The following is a 23681-nucleotide window of genomic DNA, read 5'->3' as shown; positions in this document are numbered from 1 at the left end:
TTAAAAATCCTAGTAATGACGAAAACTGATTAGAAAAATAGGCATAAATGGTAAGAATGAGTTGGCAACATGATTTTGCAGCATAAAAAGAAACTAAATACATGTGTATCTTAATAATACGTCATGTTGCGACTCGGAAATGCAACGATTCAAAGGAAGCTTCCTTGTGAAAAAATGGGATAACATCAGAAGTGTACAAAAACATTTCCTAGCGCAGAATAAAAATTATCAGTGAAAATCATGAATGTAATTGTGAATAGCAGGTTTCTGAAAAAGAAAAAGCGGAAGGTAATTATGAAAAAAATCACCGCTGGTGGGGATCGAACTAGGAACTGGAAAATGGAATTACAGTACATTAACGACAGAACCAGATTTTAAGTACAAAATGCGGCCTAATACGTATGTTTTCAATGGACTACATGGCACTCATAAATGTTTACCTGCGTCTTTTTAATCATTAGATATGTAATTAAGCTTAATATGAATTAACTGCGCTTGATTTTGAGCAATAAACGATTACATACAGCGCGTAATGCATCTCTGGAAGGCTAATACGTATGTTTACCTGTATCCTACCGACTGGGGCGCGTCTATTTATTGCGACTGGTGGGAATCAATGGAACCATATAAGTGGAGAATCATGTGTAGAGTATTTATGGTTGCAACGATGCCCAACAGTGGAAATGAAGGTCTATCTTACAACATCACTCTTAGATATCTTCATAGCATCTAATGAATAGATATTGGATGTGATACTTATGCTTTTTGGTAATCCGCAGGCATAAAAACAATACATTTGTGCTCTTCAGTTTGATACAGAAAATATCCTACCTCTGGACATTGTTTTTGGTAATGACAATATTTTTATATAACGGATAACACAACTTGTAACCTATACAACTCGTCGTGAATGTTACAAATGGGTATCGTTGTCAAAATATCCATCGTGTAATCACAACTTGTTTAGGATATATCAACCTAATTTAGATATCCGATGGATATCGTCAGCTGCCATGGCGAAGATACAAAAATATTTCGGAGGCACGGTGCTTGCCTCAGCACGGACGAGCAATTGCTTATTTCAGAACATTTTAGTTTGTTTTTATCCGGTCTCTAATAATTTTCTCCTACAAAATACTTGCTTATTACCAATAATATACTATTTTGTTTAACCAAGGGGGGTTTTGTGGCGTAACAAGGCGTATTATGCGCATCGTCTTTGTTTTTCTTATTGTGTGCTGCTATTAACCGTTTGCCAACAGGCAGCTCTGAAATAAGGAGAAGAATAAAAGATCATGCAAAGAGAGGGAATAAGAAAAATTTTCCTACTCCTTGTCGAGTTATTGCCATTTCAATGTTAGCCGACGCTCGTTTAGTGTATACAATTTTCCTTTATATCCTTGATTCAATTTTTGCTGATAAAAGCCGAGTTATATAATTTTGTTCTTTCCCGGCGTATGATCCCAGTGATATCTTCTCGGGTATTCCACCGGATGAGTTGCTGATTAGCCGAAGTTTCTCTGGCTACCTTTGCCATCGTCCTCAGAGCATGTACTTGAACTGAGAACGATAGCAGGGGCAGCAATCAAAACGGCTTGCAAGCAACTCATCCGCTGGAATACCTTAGAAGATTTCACCAGATATTTATATGCTGATACCTGTTATTTTTACCCTTAATCACCTAGCATGGATCTCACAGACCTTGACCATTAAATAATCGTAAACATTTCGGCCCCGAGAATCGTGTTCACTTGTTGGTGGTTGTACTATTCCTCTCGTCCTTCAGTTTCGCGCATCCGGTCGCCGGGGTCGGACGTGCGCGTGTTTGTCACGGGTTAGTAAATAACAACTACCTCGGGTCTGAGAGGCCCATGCTAGGTGTTATGTGATTTTTCTTGAATAGGGTGGTTTCCTATTATTTTTTTATTGCCTAAATCGAAAGATTAATACACCTGGAGTACGTATTTCACGCATTTAGATTTTTAAATGACGATATCTATTTTTCGCGATTAAATGAAAAGTGAAAATTTTCAAGCGCGCGAAAACGCGACTCGTAAGTGTGAATGCCGGGAAATCTCTCCGTGAGACTTATTTCTGGTTCCCGCTGCCCCCCTGTGAGGTGACTGTGAGACTAGGCTTAGCGCTGATACGACGCAGGCTGCTAGCGGGTAGCTGAGTACCCTGCTGGCTGGTAGCGCTTGTCTTAAATAAGGATTATTAATACCTTATCAGATGAAGAAAAATTTCCGACCTTAGCCAGTTTTAATAAGTGATTATTAAGACCCGTTTCCCTCAGCTCTACGCCTCATGCATGCATGGTAACCTCAGACGATGTATAACTCCTATCTTCTCGTATAGAAACTAGGTCCCTGTGACGTCACGTGGAGTGGCATCGCATGGGCGCCAATCTGGCCCTTTTCAAATGAGGATAAAAATGAACCATTGCCATTCGTCTAAACCGCTATTTCTAAAACGAAATAATTTGTATATTTTGAATACACTAATGGTGGGTAACGAATCGCAATCAATGCTTTTCGTTTGCTTTGATGAAGGAAACTACCCTATTATTTATTTAAATTTTTTTGTGAAGAATGATGATTCTATCGCGGATTTGTTGGAAAACGAACTGTCAGACGACGCTAACCTACCGAACGACAGATTTAGCTATATGGAGTCTCATATTGGGCTAGACCATGTTTTGGGAGAGAGTTATGCGGCCGATTATAAATGCAAAGAGAGAACTTCGATGAGCAATAAACAGAATTCATCATTCCGCAATATTGTTTCCTCAAATTTAATTCAAGACAATGGGTTTTCATCAGAAGATAAAACACGCATTCGAAGGAGACCGAGGAGGAAGAGTTATTTCGGTGAGATTTGCTTTCGAAGGTAATCAGTCTCACGGTATTCACCATGAAGGACTATACAACATAATATAGAAGGAGAAAAGATTGACAACAGGTTCAAGTTTTTGAAGAAACAGAGCTGAATAGTTGACGTGACCGCTCATGTAACGTCGTGAAAGCAATTTGAAATTGCAACGTGATTTACGGATCGGTATACCACGCATCCTCCATTGAGACAACACTACTGTTTCAGGAGGCCCAAGAATCGGTAATGCAGACGAAAAGTTGGCGGTCCACAAATATTTTTCAATTAGCACGTACAGTAGGAGCCAGAAAATATAATGTGTTTCAAATTCAAAGCACCAATACGCCTCGAATGCTCAAATAAGCTTTGTTTTCGTTGCCGTGAGGAATTAATTCTAAGTTGAGAGTTCGCGATTTTGTTGATTTTTTTAATTAAAAAAAAATTAATTCTTTTCCTAAGTTCATTATTTAATGCGAATTTAAAAAAGTTACAATGAAATTTCTATACTATGCCATATTTTTTAAATTTTATTTTTCAAAGATGTGCGTATGTAAGCTTAAAATAAGAGTTATGTCCATTTTTATGTTTCTTTATTTTTAATACATAGTTAAATATGCTCCACAACCGGCTATCAATTAATAACCAAACCTTTCCGCGAACATTTTATAAAACTGAATTATTTTACTCTGAGGTCTGACAGACCCATTGCAGGTGGTTGTGTCACAAAAATATATGCTAGGTGGTTAACGGTTAATATCTTTATTTTTATTGAAATATACCATTACAAATGTTTGTGTACGTGCGCAACAATTGTTTGAATATATCCTTTATCTTTATGCTCAGCCTGCGGTGATTCCCCACTGACACCTGTTATATGTCTTTGCGCGGTTCTTGCCGGAACCTCGTGGTTCTGGTCGCAAAGTCTCACACACTTTATGAAATACATCTCTCAAGTTGTAAACTTAGGGTCCTTTACGTGAATAGCGGTGGATTTAGCATTTTCAATTGTGAAGTTTTCACCCCTTTTGATTTAAAAATGCATAAATATGCTAACATTATCATTTAGATTGCAAATAAAAAACCAATACAATGCTAGAGAACAAAAATGTCGGCATTTGGTATCACAGCTATAAATAAGATGCTCACTTAGTTTGCATTTGAATATTCTAATTCCTTAACAATGATAAATAGGAATAGATGGTGATAGATGTAAACTGCGGTAATATTTCTCGATCGTCCTACCAAACCATTGTAGATAACGCTGGAGCTCAACCATTCCAAATATATGGAATCATTTTTTCTCCTTTGGTAAAGTTAACTCAAACTATCCGTACAGTCTTCCTATATTTATCAATTGAAAGTGCGAAAGATTCCATAGAAGAAAATGAAATGCATTATGCTTCTGCATAGTACCTAATTTTAAGTCATAGTCTATGCGCAACTAGGCTACATAGCATTCTTCCCCTCGCGAAGTTTGTTGGCGATATATCTTGGGGAATGATTTGTATTCAAACGGTCATGCTGTTTTAAAAGTGAGACTAACAGTAAAAATCTACCTGTTACACAGCTTCATTGACTTCTTGGCTTGACAAAGTTGTCTCTCGTTTTGTAGGCAGGCAGTTTTTGCACGTTTTATGCCCGCAACTTTACGCAGTGTTGAGCTGCAGCGCTGAGTCCAAGTCCAAGCTTAAATTTGCGTGCAAAGATTCGAAGTCGAACGCACCAAACCGCGTCTTTTTAAAACTTTGTGCGACTGAGATAGACCCTAATGTGTGATCGTGCGAATTGCAGATGGCCTTACACGCTACAAACTTAATATGTATAGATAGTGGACCGGATGGAGCGATTGGCCTGATGGAAAAGCCGCATACTGAACATACTAAGATTTAATATTATGATAACTTGCGGGAAACCACCGCGAAGAAATAGCGGTGAATATTTATGGAATCGTTTGTTAGGGCGCTTAAGTGTAAACGCAAAATTTCCTCAAAGGAACAAAATGAACAATAAAAGACTGAAAAATTTAGCCTGTTTTAGACAGTTTTTGAGGTATGCGAATTTGTTACCACAAGTTTTCTCCAATCGATTCTCTTTTCTTTACTCAGTAAGGATCCACGGGCAAGCCTGGTGTTGCCTCTAAAACTTTGTAAACCTATGAAAATCTATCAAAAATTTCGTGTTGGTGGTTGTAAAATAACTTGTATATTCTCATCTTGGAAGTGTACTACTTGAAGCAATTTTTTCTTCTGGTATTAACACACAAAATATTATCTGAAATACAAAGGCATCTTAATTTAATTGACCTCCTTTACGTAGCTATTCTCGTTTGATTGTGCGGAAATGTTATAAATGGCCAAATAATGAAAAATGAGTACATATGCAAATGAGGAAGGATTTCTGGAAGGCAAAACAGTCCATTCTGATACACGAAAAGAGACTTAATAGTGAAACAAAGAAGCATTCTAGAATATAGAAACATTAGAATGACTACAGTGTTACTGGGAAACATGCGGAAAAGGAAAATTTAGAGATTTGACTCAGCCCGAAAAGCAGACACAATTACCATTAGCCCAAATCCGGCCATTTCCTTGTCCGATTCCAGTTTGTTGCAGCCGCGAATGTGGGGGAGTAATACCGGAGTTTGCCGCTAGGGTGCAGGCCGGAGGCGACTTTGTGACCGACACGGAAAGCAGTGATCATTAAGGATTTCAGCGGAGCACCACGTAGGGCACCGCATGAGCCAATTCCGAAGAAGATGGCACTAATTACGTGCATGAATCCCCTGCCCCCTCCCCTCACCCTAATGATCAAAGTGTCGTCCTGGTGACGCTAATATTATAACCTACCCCTGTCTCGTCCTTGACATGCTCTCATACCCCATTATTGCATTCCCTGCAGTGATTCAATTTTGTGACGCAAAACTAATTACTTTTTTTCGTTCGCTCGTTACGGAGCGTTAATCGTAGCATTGACATTAAAACAATATATATTTTTTTAAATTATGCCTCTCCGATGGTATTAGGTCTAATTTTGTGAGATAACAACATGTAGATATTGTTAAAAAATTATCCTCAACCTTTTAAAAGCGAGATGGGTGCATTATTTCATCACCTTAATGAGGTTAAATGTTGCTGGGGTCAAGCCGCACTGATGTAAAGAGAGGAAAGGTGTCTCATTTTGCCTTCTGTTGGGAACTGGATGATAGAATAACGTCCAACCCTACGGACGGAGTACCAAACTTGAAGATTGTTATTTCTATGAAAAAAAGGATATGGTTTTTAATCTGGGCCTCTAAGGCTTTATAATTTAGTGAGTTAAAATCCTCACATCTTATCCAATCTCAAGTGAAAATTTTTCTTGCCCAATCGTCTACTCTCGTACGATCAGATAATTTTTTTTCCGTCGACAAATGATAATGGAAGTCTTTGTTGAAGGCCTCCTTTAAACAGTCGTCAACGTGTCAGAGTATTAGATCTTTCACTGCCTGTGCCCATATGTTAAACAGAATCAGTTTTTGGTTTTCACGTGCCAATTGTAAGAATGGTCAATGTACCTTCTGTTCTGCTGGAGACCACGCGATGGCCACTGATCTCACCGATGCAGATCATGATGCGTTTCAACTTATATCTAATCGTGGTGTTGTGTGTATGCATCGTTGGTGCACAGAATTTCAGCAGGAACGTCAAGTGTTAGCAGGGTGGTTTTCCTTATGTGCAGGCGGTTAAGTCGTTTTATGGTGAAGTTCCGCCCTCATAAAGACGACGCTTCACAGTATTCAAACTTTCACGTGTTGTGTTCATAATTTCAGAGATTAAATGCCGGTTCATCGCTTGTAAAAATTCTATATATTTTCCAAAGCATAAAACACTTGTAAATTAAGTAAATATAGTTTTTTATTTGTCGAAATTGTGACTCTAATGTTTTTTAGCGTACTTAATAACAAAAAAAAAATTTCTCACAAAGTCACCTCACTCGGTGGGGTGACTTTTTGACGACGTTTTTCCGTTGTATAGTTGTTCATATTAAAGATACAAATTTTTAGGACATTATCTTTAAAAGAAAAGTTGAGACTATCATATGACGTCATCCGTTTCAGTTTATGTTAAGAAATTGATCAGCGTATGAGTGAAAACGTGCAAAACTTGTCACAAAGTCACCCCATTCTACGGTACATATAAAATATAACAAAGTAATTGACGTGCTTTTGGTCAAAACTATGTTGCGTAAGATAAATAAAATTCTACAAATTTTACAGAGAGTTAACCACCAGGTAAGGTTATATTTATAATCCAAATCATACCAGCATTTTGGTGGAATTGAAATTTTGAAACGTGGAAATTTGAAAAATCTCGTATTTAAAATGCAAGAGCGGTTTTCTGGGAAATGAATAGGTAAATTTTCATCTTTTAGTCGTTGAGAGAAGATGAATCTACCTCATCCTCCTTTCAGGAAAGCCTTCGCAAGAAGCAAAGGCGTAGGCATGAGCACCACAAAGAGAACTCGTTGCCGCCTTTATCCCGGGGCTTTGAGAAGAGCTAGGGATTATGAGGAATATTCTTTGTCCTCTCACTATTCTGCGAGATTAGCCCATCCCTTTCTGGCTGAGCAACCACGCGGAACCTCCTGGGCTTCCCTCTTCACCTTATAAAATCCCCTCTTACACCCGTATATATCCCCTCTTATATCCGTACTTTACCCCTTAATTAATACCAACAGTGAAGAACGGTATTTGTTGTACCCACTGATTGGCATTTATGAATTCCTAACGATATTATTATTTCTACTTAATTTTTCATTAAATATGATGGAGTGTTTTAAACTCTGTAGTGCTCAAAAGACTAAGCAACCGGATTTTTTGGGTGTAGTTTAAAATTACTAGATGAACTGTCCACGGTGTTTTTAATTTCTTGGATGCTGTTCTTTTAATTAGTAGTGTCCTAATATTCTCATAGGATCCGTAATGATAATGATGATGGTGTTAGATTTTCGGAAAAATAGGGCTTGTATCATGTTACAGATTTGTGAAAACTATTTTCACATCAGTGTATTTATACAACACTGCCAACGCGTCTTTTTCTAATTTATCTTTATCAACCTGAGCTCTAATTGATAACCACATATGTCAGTTAGCCGATACAAAAGCTAACGTGTTCAACAAATATTAAAATATGTTGTTAATAGTTTAGGATGAACAGTTAAATTAATTATATTGTTTTATTCCGTGATTTTGTACATAAGTATAATTTTTTTGTTATGGTTTTTCAAGGAAAACGCCCATCCAATTGGCAGTGAAAATTTGACCATACCTCTACATTGAGTTTGGATACCTGTAAAATTTAACACTCATGTATAATGTAAACTTCATAAAATGTTATCAACTAAAATATTTTCAACACATGCCATCATTTCCATGTTTTCCAGTTGGGAACAACATATTAGTGCACGATTCCTTCCCCCTTGTTGGGCTGTCTCCAGCGACTCTATATCGCCTCAGAATTACCGCCATCAACTCAGCCGGGTCAGCTCAAGGAAGTTATCAGTTTACTACTCCTGGAGGTATGTAAAATAATATGCTAAGTAAATGTGGTTGGGAACTTTCTTTATTGTCAATTGTGTGGAAGTGTAAACCGAGTATTAATTCTGATGATCAATTGTCATAATGAAATTCAGAGCTCTTTGAAATTGAATGATCATGAGAAATGATGCCTAATTAATTTGAATGTATTGAACTGAGATTGGCTGGTCATAGGAATTGAGTCAGGCTAACTCATTTTGAGTGAAAAGTGTTTAAAACTTCTTAAATTATGGATCCAGAGTAAATTTATAGATAATTTTTGAAAATTTATCTGCATGATTTTCTCATTAACATATACATCCATTATTTCAATAATTGGTAGCAAGCCTCTAGCAGGATGATATATTGGGTGAAATTTTAGGACAAAGCAAAATTTTAAATCCAATAGAAATTATAAAATGAAGTAAAATTGTTGGCTTGATATTAAAAAAAAATCTTTTTTTTAATTTGGGAGGTTATCCAAAATGTTTGGAAACTTTCACTTGGACGCCTCAAATACATTCCGAAAAGTATTGAAAATTGATCACAAGGGTAAACCGGTGGTGTCCAAAAATCAACTGCTCCCGACCGTTGAGGGAAATGCCGGATTCTCAGTTATTTTGTTGGAGTTGTTTTATATTTCGTTCACCCAAAGCCCGTATGACACTTCCCACTTTATTGGCCAATATATTGGATACTATATTTTTGGGCCAACTGACACTCACCAATTTCTAGTCCAATATCCTTTTTACAATATTTGACACAATGTCTTGCCCAATTTGGAATATAGAACAGGTTCTATTTTCTCGCGACCAATCATCAGTCAGAAGCCAGTTTTGTTGAATCCTAGTGGCCAAAACAAGAAGCTCTTTGCAAAACATCGGATTTGGCTGTAAAATATTGGTTTTATTCTGAGAATTCGCTTGAAATTTATAAACTGTGGGTAAAAGAAGCTGTTTCACTATTGATTGAAGAGTAAAAATCACACGGATGCTTGCACAAATGTAACGTATAATCATCGAAATTCAATGGCGCTCTCTAGCGGAAAATTACATCACTATTATGGCCAATATTGGTGTTAATACGTGTCGTACCAATACGTAACGCTCAATATTTTAAACAATATTGTACGTCAATTTATTGGCCAATAAATTGGAAAGTGTCATACGGGCGTAAGCAAAAGTTTGAGTGGTACTCCCACTTATATATCATCCCACTCCGTTTCCAAAATGCAAGCACAATGCAGAAGGCTGGGTAATGGAATAGTGAGCAGAAATCACTTTTTGCCAGTCACTATTTAATGATTCCTCAAGTTCACGTGTTATGATGACTTTTCCCGACCCCAGGGATTTTTTATAATTCAGCAGTCAAGAATAATAATATCATTTAATAAGTCTTTCGCAGAGATAAATAAAATTTCTTAGATTGGAGCAATAGTAAAGGTTATATTTCTCAACACAAAGTCTTGTATTCCTGGAGAAACTATCGATAGTAGGTTTCTATGTAGTAAGAGTCAATAAGTTTTTATTTTGACCTGAATTCATGAAGTCTTCAAAGACCCAAATTGAGAGCAAAACAGAAGCCAGCTGTGTGAAGTACAAAAGTAACTCGATGCTCTTGAAAAATAGTGTAGAAATCATGACTCCTATTGAGGTTCCTTTATGATTGCCCGTAAACATCAAGACAACATAAGGAAACAATGGAAAATCAATGTAATAAAATCGGTATCACTTGGAGTTAATTTCAGTTTCTGTGGATTTGCTCTTTCTACGATGCCTTCGTTTTGTATGCATACCAATTCATCCAAAAAATATTTTCACTTATTATTTCGTGCAGTTTTGCTCATCCATCAATAAAGTAGAAAGATAACTTTCAGGCAAATAATTAGATGTTCCAACGGAAGGTAACTGCGTATCATGAATAACGTGATTATGAATAAAAAAATTTCAGCTATGTCGCCGCGTCAATTCTTGGGTGGGGACGACTGATGTTATACGAAATGTCCTTCGAAAATTCCAGATAAGGACAATCTTCTCGCCTCACATACAGATAAAACATGTCCTAAAAGCTGTCAAAGACCTCCACTACAAGTGGAAGGGGTCTACCGAATTCCTTGCCAGACCTGTGGGAAGAACTACATCGGCGAAACAGGCAGATCAGTCAAAACACGCCTAGAGGAGCACGAGAGAGCGATTCAACTGGGGCAGTCAACAAAGTCCACGGTAGCCGAGAACGCAGTGCTTGGCCACACAATAGGCCTCAAGGAAGCTAAAATCCTTGCTAAAGTAAAAGGTTTTAATCAGAGGCTCGTCAGAGAAGCCATTGAAATATCCACAGAAGAAAAGAACAATTTCAACAGGGACACCGGCATTAAAATTAACCGTACTTGGCAACCCGTAGTGCGAAAAAACAATCAGCAACCCACTCCTCCAACGTCCCTCTCTCCTCCCCCACCACCTGATAAAGATACCTATATAAAATAATTTAATTCATAACTCTTCAGAATCCCTAGAAAAAGCGACCATTATCGGTCAGGAAACGTTGGGGCCGCCCAAGAATTGTCGCGGCAACATAGCCCAAACGTTTTTATTCATAATGACGAGCACCCGCGAAAGTTTTAACGAAGGGTTATGAATAATGTGAATCAGCATCAAACTGATACATAATTTTAGTAAAAGTTGTTTTTCCACAATCATATCCGTGAGTTATTCGGGCGGCACTTTTGCTGTTTGACAAATGCCGAGGTGAAAACATCCGAAAACGGGATAAAAGATTGAAATTGTTTACCCGTAAAATTATTTGGCAAAAATATTTTACATTCAACGCAGTGATTGAGACATTATTTTTCCTTGAATTTAGGATGATTTACTGTATCTATGGAAACAATAAGTCATGCCTAAGAGAATTAAAATAAATAATTAAAAATATCGGATTTTAGTACCAAACTGTATCCGTAAATTCAGGTTCATTTGTTTGAAAGAGGCTATGCAAATAGGATTGAGAAAAACAGTGGGGTAGGAAAAACTTTTTAGCCTCCTCCCAATTGCCTGTAAATCCGTATTCAGGGCAGAAAAAGAAAATTTATACTCATTTGGCGCATTTTTTTAATGATCCGTCAAGTAGGTAAAATATATTAACAATCGACGCGACCGAATGTGTTGACTATCTTAAGACTGTTCCCACGGGCATCCTGGCCCCCACGGGTTCAAGTCCTGGGGAAGTTAAATTTTTTTCGGCCTCGGTAACAGCGTATCAAAGTCTTCCACACAAGAGGTCGCGGGTTCGAGTACCACCTGGGTAGTTTTCCCCTATCAAGGGCATAGATATTCCTGTACATTTGATTTCTAAGTTAATTCCTAGATATAATAGGCCAAGTGTGCTTTCCTCGGTGGTAAAGAAATAGGTAAATATTTTTTCTAACGGACTAGAAATATGCGTTACTCGGCCAATAATTCAACGTGGTATAAATGTGTAGTTTAAAATTAAGTATATTTGTTTTTATTTCAAACGTATTCCTGAATGTGGACTCATTTGCACGATAAAGGCTTTTACAAAAAGGAATGGGAATAACCCGAGGAGCATGGGGCACTTGGGCCCGTTGTTCCACAGTTTCCGGGGTATCTGCCCCCGGCAATGGCTGTTTCCGCTTTCGTCCCTCATGCGCTCGAAACCCATTCTAATGAAGCAAGATTCCCTCTTTAAACAAACCCCCGGCAGCTATATATCCCCACGCCCAAGGTGCCGGGAGGATATGTTCGGGGATCTTACGGCGAGAAAACTCCCCCCTCTGCCTCGAGAGTGACTGGAACGCGTCTTTCGCTTTGAAATATGCATTCATTCAACTTCCACTTCAAACGGAATTCTAGCGGCGTGTGTAGCGGATGCGAGCCATGGCGGGTTCTTAGCGGGCGAGAATGAAGATGGTGGAGCCATGTTTGAGAATACAAAGTGCGGAAAGGAAAATGTTTCGGTTCATATTTGAAGGATTGCGAGTTGCGGAGCATCAAAATTAGCCAATCATCCCCGCAAAGGGTTCCCAGGGATCCGGAACTGTTGTTTTGAAAAGTATTCAAAAATATTTAGCATTGGTTCACATTGTAACTTTATTTATTTGTACCTTATCTTTTAACTTTTGCATATTCGGCTTCAAAGTGTATTAGGTAATATAGCATTGAATATTGCACAGATTTTATTTTGATCTTTTACTGTGTCGTTTTATTGGTTGAGTTTTTAACAATGGATTAACTTTCAGCGAAAATGAAAAAAAAAACGTATGTTATTTAAAATATTGTTAAAATTGTCATTCAGTGCTCCATATAGCGTATGATAAATTCTATTTCTTCCCAAAAATGATAAATGATGAGCATGACATATGATCGGTAGAAAAACGAAGGTTTAACTCCTGGAAAAAAATAAAGTTTAAAATACGCTCATTCTGTGGAATTGAATATATTTTCCATTTATGATGAAATGAAAATACATTTTAGGCGTTAAGATGCATCTATTTTTTCTGGCAAAAAAATATTTAAAAACTTAGCTTTGAATAGAATAGTTAGTAGTGCCCTTTGGTTTATTAGGTAGGGTAAATACCTATTTCAATTAAAATTCTGAATAAGGTGAGTTGGGTTTCGCTAAACCTTTGAAGGTAGGCAGGGCTTTAATGCCTTTTTCGTGCCATGAGAATTGATTCTAGAATGTATGCAAAAATTTAATTTCATCGTTGTTGGAGGTCGGTGAAAACCAGCAGTAAAATTTGCTGTTGCACATCAATTTTTCATAGAGCTAATATTCATTGTTTCCACTCTTAAAGTGGCTTGAATTTTACCCAACCGAAACCTCTAAAATGATCTCTTCATAAATCAGATTGGAGTGCTATATGGCTTTCTTTTTTTGTGTCAAAAAGTAATACATGGGATTTCTCAGTGAAACTTAATTAATCTGATCACTATGAGGATGCTTTAGAAAGCAGAATTGTTTTGTGCTTTGGACCCAACTTCCTCCCACCATCGTAATTGTATAAGAAGGGAGAAATAATTAGGCATGAGATCGTGTCGTATAGAAAAATGTGAAAAATTGGCATGCGTTTTGAATCAAGTATCTGAGAATCCAAAAGTTGCTATTTTCCTCAGACAATCGTCCATGAAAATTATCCAAATGTTACGTCCCTGCGTTTGATGAAAATAAAAATTGTATTCTGTAGCAGGGGAGAAAAACTCATGCCTATTATCATGGGGGCTAGCGATCCTTTCTCAAATGATACGGCGTCCCATCGGAAGAATCAACTTGTTGATAGCGACACTATCTCAGCGTCACAATAATGGCCTGTTTTTCTCATTATGCACACGCCGGCCAAAGGTAAACACGGAGCTTTTCCGATACGGACAAATCACTCCTCTCACCCGCTGCTTTCGGGATCCCCATGTTTACTCTTTCGACGTCCTTCCGCTCCGGTTCCTTCTGTGACATTCAAATAAAAACTTGGCCAAATAATGCACCAGGAAACAGGGCATAGTGTCACAACTCTCCGTAGGAGGGCAAAGTAAAAAGAGACGGCTGAGTAGCGATTGGGCAAAGAAGAGGTGTTCTTTCTAAGCCATGAGAGATAAATTAAGCAGCTTGGTGAACACCAAAAGGGACACAACCCTTGAAAACAAGAATTTAAATTGCATCGTATAAAGCGAAAGAATATTGAAGGCTTGTTCGCCACTTATCCGAAGTGTACCTTTTCTCAAGATGTTTTCTTCAAGATAATCATTTATTTTTCTCTTTGACTGATCTTCCGCACTTTTATCAGCACATCATCTGAGTGTCTTAATCTTCAAAAAATTTTAATCCAGCACACAAAATATTTTTATGACGTCGAGTATCTCCGTTTAATGCTCGATGCTTTCATATAAAATGATTATTTTGTGATTTCGGTCCGTGAGTAAACCCTTAAAAAAGCATAAAACGTAAGTCTAGAAAGAAATTTTTAAAAATGAACAATAAACATGATTTCTTTATTATTATTACTACCTGATGCTCGATTCAGCAACGAGAGCAGTCTTGTGTAGTTATCCCACTGGCCTTTTCAGTTGTTAACTTTGTACGAGTGGAGTTGTACTTACCGAGGAGAATATTTCCTATTGCTTCTTTCTAAGAGGATATTTAGATTTAAATGTCTGTACAAAAATAGGGTTTTTAAACCGTGTAATCCAGGGCTTTTTTGACTCGGATTACTGGATGACATATTGTGGGTGATATACATGGAATAACCTTATTATTTTTACTATTCAAAGCTATTAATTGCCTTATCTAATTCATTCAACGGCATTGATAACCAAGTTAATGTTAACATGTGTACGTGCATAAGCTCTGCAATTTTCCTTTGCAGGTTCGTCGGACTACTCGGTTGAGTTCGGCGTGTCGTCGAGCGGTGACCCGAGCGGTGGGACTGGTCGTTCCACGCCGATGCTCAAGGACGCCCGCGTGCTCGTGCCCGCCATCGCAGCCGTGCTTGCCCTCGTGCTCGCCACCGGCGCCGGCATCTGCCTCTGCTTCCGACTCAGTGAGTGCAACACTCCCGACTCATATGAGTCTGGACGGAGCCTCCGAGACAAAGAATGAGGGCTCAGGGGTGCCCTTCGAGGATGCAATGGAAACGAAACCCTAGGGCGGGTTCGCGGGGATACACTCCTGGGGCAGGGACTGTAAGCGCTAGCTTTTCTCCTCTGCACCCAGAAGGGGAAGGACGGGAAGGAACAAGGAAGGAGGCGCCGCCGCGATGAGAGCCCGACGACGCCTCCAGGGGAAGGATAGGAAAGGAAGGGAGGGGACGAGGAATCCCGCATCGTCACAATGGCGGGCGGGCCCTACTAACAGCGAAACCAAGCGAAACGCAATTAATGTTCTAACGACCTTGGAGGGTCATTCTATGAGAAAGAATGATCCAACGATCAAATCGTTCGATCATTCTTCCCTTCGAGGATACAACCCTTCCCTTTCCCTTCGAGGATACAACCACCGGGGCCAGGAACCAAGTCCGTGACTTATACACCCGATCACCCGGGGAGGGGGTGGAGAGTTGGGAAAAAGGAAAGAGGCGCCGCCACGATAATAGCGCGACGACGCCTCTGGGGTAGGGAACGGTTTGGAAGTGATAGGACGGGGAAAAACACCTTAACGCTATAGAAGCGAAAAGGGCCCAACTAAATAGCGAAACCAGGCAAAGCTATTACTGTGCCAGCAATTTTAGAGGATTATCCTATGAGGAAGAATAATCCATCGATCAAATCGCTAGAGAGCCTCCAAGACAAGGGGACTCCTTTATAGGAATCCAAGAACATGTCGGCTTAGCGTTATATATATTGCCGTTTCGCGCGCATTTTATTCGGCGGCGCCACTGGGCAGCTGTATCTCGTTCAGTTTGACTTTCGCCATTTATCGGTGTGGGAGTTGTCTTTATTTGGTATAAAATCGTCTCGCATGCTTTGAATGTATTGTTTATAAGATTTATTGGACAAGTTACGTATCCTTGCACTATATTTCCTCGAGAAAAGTGGATATCGATGACTGGTTGAGCCGCGAGTGGCCATTTTAAAATATGATTTTAATGCGCGCGGAGCGAAGACAATTCTAGCGGCGGACTTGAGAGTGCTCTGCTGTAATTTTCGCGCTCCGGAATGCACGGGCCAGAACCAAGGGGCCGGCATAGAGGAGGCCCAATTCCATCCCATAGAAGGCTGATTTCTGTTGCCACTTATTTCACGTTAAAATGCTTTTCAAAAATGTCCGCGACGCGGTGATGAGTGCAATGCGATCTACTTTTTCCTAATAATTCGCGTTATAATGTTTCTGAATGCGAGGGATAGCATTGAAAAGTTATGTTGATAGATAACATCATCACATATATAAATTTCGACTTACACCCTTAATTATGGCATATTTCCACGTGAAACTGGGATCACTTTTTCCATCAGTGACACGAGTGGTGACTTTTGTAAGCCCATTTTAATGCGCGGTCACTTGCAATATATTTAGGAGCCGTATTGAGGATCCTCTATTATCCGTAGTCGGAACATTTGAATTTCGATTGTTATCTTTTTTAAATTGTGAGGCCTGTTTTTGTGCATGTCCTTGCAAGTATACCATGACGATTTTTCCTTTTTATTGTAATTTGGGCTAATTAATTGTTTTTTCGTTCGTACCGCATATTTTATACAATAATTATCATAATCACCTAGTCATCGCTACTGGTGGCTCTACATCGTTTAAAACATGTCGATTGGAATGTTTGAATAATTTTAGTAATAATGGTCCAATAACTCGCCTAAAATAATAATACTAGTGATATCTCCAATGCGTTTATGTTTGAAATGAAAGGAAAATGACTCATGAAATAAGCAGAGTGACTAGGTTTAATTGGTTATGTTTCTCAAAACTCTAGAAGCCATGAAATTTTTTATTGATTTCTAATAATTGTATCCACAAATACCGCCTTAAATAATACCAATGCTTTTCATAGTGCATACATATTTATAATGAAATTGAATTGGAACAAAAATGAGCCTTGCGCAAAGAAAAAAATGTTTTATTGAAATATCCTATTAAAATATCATCGGACGCAACTTTCCAGCATAGACCGAATATATAAAACTGGGGAGGTAGAGTTCCGGCATCTCGGAGGCTGTGGTTCAGAATGCAGTGACCGTGTGTGCAGCCTGCAAAATGCGGCGAAACCCAAAAAAATAACCCAGAGGTACTAAAAAGTTTTAGCGGAAGAAAACGTTGGCTCACTGGTTGTTGAAGTATTAGCCCACAAATTCTATAATGGAGGGTACTCCAGTCAACCGCTGAAGGTGCTGTCACCAAACACGCATTTATATGGGTTTATAAAGATCGCCACTCGCGTCGCTGACGGGAAGGGCTATCCTAATTCCTCGGCTACATAAGGGCTACTAAGGAACATCTAAATTGCTGATTATATAATTGATCGCATTATATTATTTCCCCTCTATTATAGAATTCGTGGGCTTATACTTCAACAACCAACAAGCCAGCCTTTAATTCCACTGAATTCTTGTCTTCCTCGGTGACGGCGGGATAACGCCTTCGCATGCCAAACAAGAGGTCGCGGGTTCGAGTCCCGCCTGGGTAGATTTCCCCTGTCCAGGGTGTGGTTGTTCGTGAACGTTTATTTGAATAATTTGTTGCATACCCCGGTGTAAAATGGCCAATGCGAGCTGTATTCGGTGGTTTGACAATAAAATAAGGAAAAAATCAAATAAAGAAATAAATATCGAGTTTACAATTTTTCAATGGTATTTCTGGCGAATGGAAATACCCAGTTGTTAATGTTAGGAATAAGTGGATCGTTCTGCATGCATCGACGCGCTTCAGTCACTCTAGAGAACAAATTAAATTACGCCCAACGTGGTAGCGTAAATTAAACTTAAATGGGATGAGCTGGGGCCTGCCCTGTGTAGTCCCCCATGATTGTTCACTGAACAAAGGTGATATTTATACTGCTTGTAAGGGAAATACGCTCGGTTGCAGAGCATTTTGATCACTTTTGAAGGTGATCAATGAATGTAGGTAGTCCTGTGATCGCCGAAATTCGTTTTTGTTTGTATTTAACCTTAAGTGTGTGATATCGGAGACGTGTCTAACGGGCCTTAGAGCGTCTCAATTTCATTCAAATCTCCAAACCCGGTGTGAGTCGAGGAATCTAAGGATGATTCTTTCAGTGTCATTTGCGAAAAACATTTGAAAACAATTGTAAACTGCGTTACTTTTAGATATTCCTTCGTTATCCACCACCAGATGCTGAGATTGGAGTTTCGTTAGCCCATCTTAGCTATAACAAGGCTTATTATTTTCAACAAATACATGAACACGACTGTATTTGCTCCTCTGGGTGGGTTTGACCATCAAAATTCCCCCTTGTTGTCGCCGAGAAGCAGAGCGCCAAGGTTACTTGGCAGCAGTGAAAAGCTGTGGACGATAACGGAATACCTAAGTTCCGCGTAACAGTTACAAGCGGTAAAAGTTAACAAATAAATTACTCTTTAATAAGTCAAGGATTTGGTAACATGGCTTTGCCTTTCAGAAGTATTGCTAAAGTTAATTTCACCCCGTTTTGAAAATCTTCCTTTTTTCGCCAGCATAACGTATTTTTCTGTTATTCATTAGACCTAAATATATGGATACATTAGGACTTCCTTTTAGTCAATGTGGTGATGCGCGCATGCGTACCAGCATGCATAATGTTGAGTAGACGTCTAAATAACTAAACTATTGAAGTGTTAGCATCACTCAGTGGTCACTTAAAGGAAAAAATAATTGATTCTTGGTAATCTCTAAGACGTTTATAGCATTTAGTGGTGTATCTATTCAAATTTCATTTTTATTTTCGTTTCGAACTAATTTATAAATTTAAAAAAGCTCCTTTGCATAAATGTTATTGAAATGACTCTATGTCTTGACTATATTTTTCCAACTTCTGCACAGAGCCATCTCCTCCAACCACGAGTGCTACCCAACAGGAGCAGTCCACAGCTTCCATGGAGAACAAGCACAACCTGGCTCAACGGGAGCAGTACTACGCCTCAGCCAGGAAAGCACCGCCCTCTCCAGCTCCTCCTAATCCGGGGTTCACAACCTTGGACAGAATTCCCGGTATGGATATCTGGAGATAAATACCAAACCTCTGTGCCGTATTATCTCTTAGGGTTGATTAGCAGTTGACCTAAAGATTAGCAGTGCTATCGCTTTCCTCGTGTCTTTCGCAAAAGGTGCCGATAGCGTTCATCCTGCGATTTGAAAATGACATATTCATTTCATTTTTGCATTAAATGTTTTGTTTACATTCTTAGTGAACACATATTTTGTTAATAATTGTCTAACGGTATATGTTAAATAGGTGAAACCACGTAATATGTTTCCTCAAGTTTTTAAATATTTACCATCACTTGCATAAAGACATATTTTTCCTAAACTAATACAAAATGCATTTAGTAAAGAGTTCTCGGGATCGCCACCGGGTCAGGAACTACATAATTCCAAGGACAGCTAGAAAATTCAGCCATCGCAGAGCATTCGATGGAATGCAGAAATACAGTTAAGTTTGACGACACCAAGATGCTCTGCCAATCCAATGGCTTTTGGGATCGACTCATCAAAGAGTCTATTGAAATTAGACTGGCCAAGAATACCGTCAACAGAGATTTCGGATATGCATTGAGCAACATTTGGAAACCTGTGCTCAAGACTATCCAAAAGGACAGGCAAAACCATCATGCCAGCCAATCAGAGCGTGCCGCTGACGACAGCCAATCAGCTGTCACCGTACCAACAGAGTGACTGTATATAAGCAAGTTAAAATTCTCACTCGACACTCATAGCCCTGAGGACGATGACCGAGTCGGACATAGAAACGTCATATTTGGCAGTTATGCAGTTCCTGACCCAATGGTGATCCCGAGAACTCTTCAGTAAATCCATTCGCCGGGAAAGCACGAAATTTTTCTTTACTGCGAAATGAACAAAAATGTCTCCAAACCTTTAGCATTGTACCTAGGAAATCAGTTAGCACTCAATTCATATATTATCAATGGGTTGAAAATTATGTACAATATTTCAAATGCCTGATTTTTCACCTATAATGGAAATTCTCTTTTAGGACAACCTTTTTGTGAGTAAGTATTTGTCACTCACACCTCCCCATCTGAGCGTAGAATAAGAAATTTGATAAAATAAAGAGGTCGTGTGTTCTTGTGAATGTTGTATAAAAGGCTAGGATGGAATGGCTTCCCGAGCCACCAAAATTTTCCCTTGAAGCAAATAGCTCCATATCTGAGAGGCAATTAATCTTTGGAATCACGGTCAGGTCAAATGATTAATTTTAATTTAATTTGACCTCTTGGCGTGCATTACCCCTTTGCACTTATGCTTTAAATTATGCCAAGCAAGTTATTAAATAGTGATTTATTGGGAAACGTACATTTGCTGTCGTAAACGTATATTTTCATTAAATTTAGAATGAAATTTCCCTGAAATTCAATCCAACATAATCCATTATATATATAGTAAAAGGGAGAAAAAGGCATTAATTATTTTCCTATTAGAAAGCTGCCCTTTCTTAATGTGACAGCTATCTAATTCAATCCTGGGACGATTAATTATACCTCTTTTTACAATCTGGAGGACGTGAGTGCATCCATAATTTCCTTAGAGCCCTTAGTCATCGGATGAACATCTTTTGAGTTCCATCTTTCCATTACTTTGATATCAATTTCAGAACTTTAGTATGTGCAAATTGTACCAAAAATTAAAAAATCCATATTCTGAAAAAAATGCCGTACATAAAAGTCCTTATGTTGTCTTTTCCTACTGATTTATCTGGTTATATTCAAGATTAAAAGAATGGAATGCCTTTTAGACTAGATTCAATTTAGAAGACCGTTCAAAGAATCGATAAGGAGTGAAAATCTAATCGAAAATTATATTTAAGAACAGAATCAATGAATCGAGGATTAAGGAGGAATAAGGATTTGAATAAAATTGCCAAATTTCCAAAAATTAAATTTCGATCACTTTTGCTTTACTCAGCGCTATGTTGTTTCCTCACAGCTCTGGAAAATTTTAGCTGGAGAAGTATTACTTCATATGCATAATTTATGAATTATGCATTCATGTCTAATATTTGAACCATAGCAGCATAGTGAGTAAGAGCGCTTGCCTTCAAATCCAGGGCAAAGTATTCGAACACCCTCAACAAAAAGTCCTCGGCTCGTGAGGTGGCCGAGGGAAGCAGCAGATGTTTCCCCTATCTCTGCATGGGTAAAATTCACACAGATTTAACTTAATCCGTGTTGATCTCTTCTCTCAACTATCCAAAAATAACCTTTTGGTTGAATAACTGAGTGAATTATCCTCCTTTATCAGGATAGCATAATCCTGTTTTTTAGCGGTGAATTGCTTTCTGAATTATCGGGAAGCCTTGTACCGTAGTGGGCAGGATGCTTGGCTGGTGATTTGGGAGTCTTGGGTTCAACTCCAGGGTGACCATCGGGTACCCTCAACAAAAAATCCTTTCTTAAGATGTCTTCGTACGCACGCAAATTAAATCTTCGGAGTGCAAGGTAGTTCAAGAAATGGAATTCCCCTCCCCCAAACCCTGAGATTGAGATATTAAAACGCCAAGTCCGAGATGAGCTTTACTCTTACATATCCAAACCAACCTACGAATCACTGAGTGGGTGAAATATGTGAAATCCACTCTGTTGAGTATGTTGTGGTCATTCTTGAGTTATCACGTTACCTCCAACAATCTAGGATCTCTTTCTCTCGGCAGAGTACGCTGAGGACATTTACCCGTACGCCACCTTCCATGTCCCGACGGACGTCACCGACGCTCCGGGTGCTACCAAGATGCAGACGTTCGGCTTCCGAGAGGGAACCCTCGGGTCCTGCGAATCATCTGCAGTCGCCGTCCCCAGGAAGGTGAGCCGCACCACACATCTTAAGGTAGAATGCCTATGTCATGTCTGAATGTATCCATGTCAATATTTTTATGGCCATCTATTGCATAATTATAAAGGTACAAAAGAGTGGATAATTTGATTCAGACTCTTTGGCTTATTTGGCGACATTACTAACGATTCCCTTATTCTTAATATATCTAAACTACGATTATGCAACATGCAGTTTAACATGAATGAAACATTTATTTGCTTCGTTATGAATTTCTGATTTCACCTTTAACCAAATAAGATCCTTTCTATTCGAGGATGAAAAGTGATACGCTAACGAAAAAAAATTGTTCTAATCCACACAGTATTCATTAAAAGACTCGAGTCTTTAGGAATAGAACTAAGTTTATTCTTTAATCTAACATTTCAAGATTCCATAAAGTAAACTCAAAACCATTGATTTCAGAAAAGAGAGTAGAGCTTCGACATGTTTCATTTACCTGCATAAACTCACTTAGAGTACAGCAACAGGTAATTCACGCAAGTTTTTTTTTCGGGGATCCCGGGTGCATTTAGTAGGCATAATGACCTGTACATTCCTGCTGTCCATGCTGCGGTCATATTCTATAAATATTATTAAAGTGAGGAACGTATGATAAACATTGGGATTCCTTTGCAGACATCACGAACCAGAATCTGGTGCACATGTTCAGCATTTACGGAAAAGAAATCGAAAATCGTATGATGACAATTTTGTAATGTGGTCTTCTGCAGTCGAGCAGGGCTTAAAAACTGAGACGGCATAACAAAAAATGTGTTAACATCATATTTGAGGGATAAAAAATCAGATGGATGTGAGAGTAATCATATTTTTATGAAAAAAAACGATTTACAATGTCACGCAAATGGCGGAAAACTCTCCTACACTCGTAATTGAAGTGAATATTACAGATGGAATGTAGTAGTTAAAATTCCTGCCATACATAAATCTAGCGGATAAAATTATTTCCATTAAAAACCTCTCCATTGGCGGAATTTCAAACTTGACCTTTTGATGGAAAATTCGAAACTATTCACTTAAAAACTAAGTGACTCAACCCGTGTGTTGATACGTTTAGGTTGGGGAAGAGCTCACCATGGAATGAGCCATGCGTATGTAAAATTCAGACGCTCAGGGCAGGGGGGAAATTTCTTTCTCTGAACCACCTCCCACCTCGAGGATATTTTTTGGGGTCGTCCCAAGGCTTCAACGTGACTTGAACCCAGACCCTTCGGTAAGCACACAGCGCTCTATCTACTAGTTAGCGTGGTACCCTATCAATACGCCCTTAGTAACCTTCCTATTTAAATATTTTACTTTTACCAGATTTTCGGAAGGTTCAAATGAAAAACATTTTCACGAGACGTGTTCCTTTAATATTTGTGAAATTCTACGTCATGCGGAGCGATGAAGCTCCTGATTTTTACTCGCTTTTGACCTCTGGGGGACTTTGAGCCTCCATAGATTAGAAGCGAGTTTAAAAAGTAAAACCGAAAAAGACCTGCTGCCTTTTACGGTCACTCTATATGACTCTACACCTTAGATATCTCCCTCCTTTATCAGCATAATTGCTCACAAAATTGTGAAACTGCATGATCTCACCAAAAGTTTCTCCGACTGGACTAAACATATTTTTCTCGGCTTATCATGTGGTCTAGATTTTTAAAATGGCATGTCCAAAAAATCGATTTATTCACCCTCAAACACCCGAAAATTTTAAGGCATAGAGCCAGTTGGAAGCACTTGTCATAAATATAAAATAGAA

General features: G+C 38.7%; 1 protein-coding gene across 3 annotated transcripts in view; it reads left to right on the top strand.

Annotated features, from left to right (window-relative positions):
• The window catches only part of LOC124171357 (Down syndrome cell adhesion molecule-like protein Dscam2), a 500071-nt gene that overhangs the window by 462548 nt on the left and 13842 nt on the right, over positions 1-23681 (top strand). For 2 of the 3 annotated variants that reach the window (XM_046550521.1, XM_046550520.1), the window contains 4 exons: positions 8293-8427; positions 14799-14972; positions 18914-19081; positions 21759-21931. In XM_046550521.1, the coding sequence (XP_046406477.1) occupies positions 8293-8427; positions 14799-14972; positions 18914-19081; positions 21759-21931 (650 nt within the window). The remainder of the gene's footprint in view (positions 1-8292; positions 8428-14798; positions 14973-18913; positions 19082-21758; positions 21932-23681) is intronic. The other variant, XM_046550522.1, reaches the window with a different exon arrangement.

This window comes from Ischnura elegans, chromosome X, assembly GCF_921293095.1.
Source record: "Ischnura elegans chromosome X, ioIscEleg1.1, whole genome shotgun sequence".
Taxonomy (NCBI): Eukaryota; Metazoa; Arthropoda; class Insecta; order Odonata; family Coenagrionidae; genus Ischnura; species Ischnura elegans.
The sequence above is the reverse complement of the archived record's forward strand: the minus strand, read 5'-3'. Positions and strand labels throughout refer to the sequence as shown.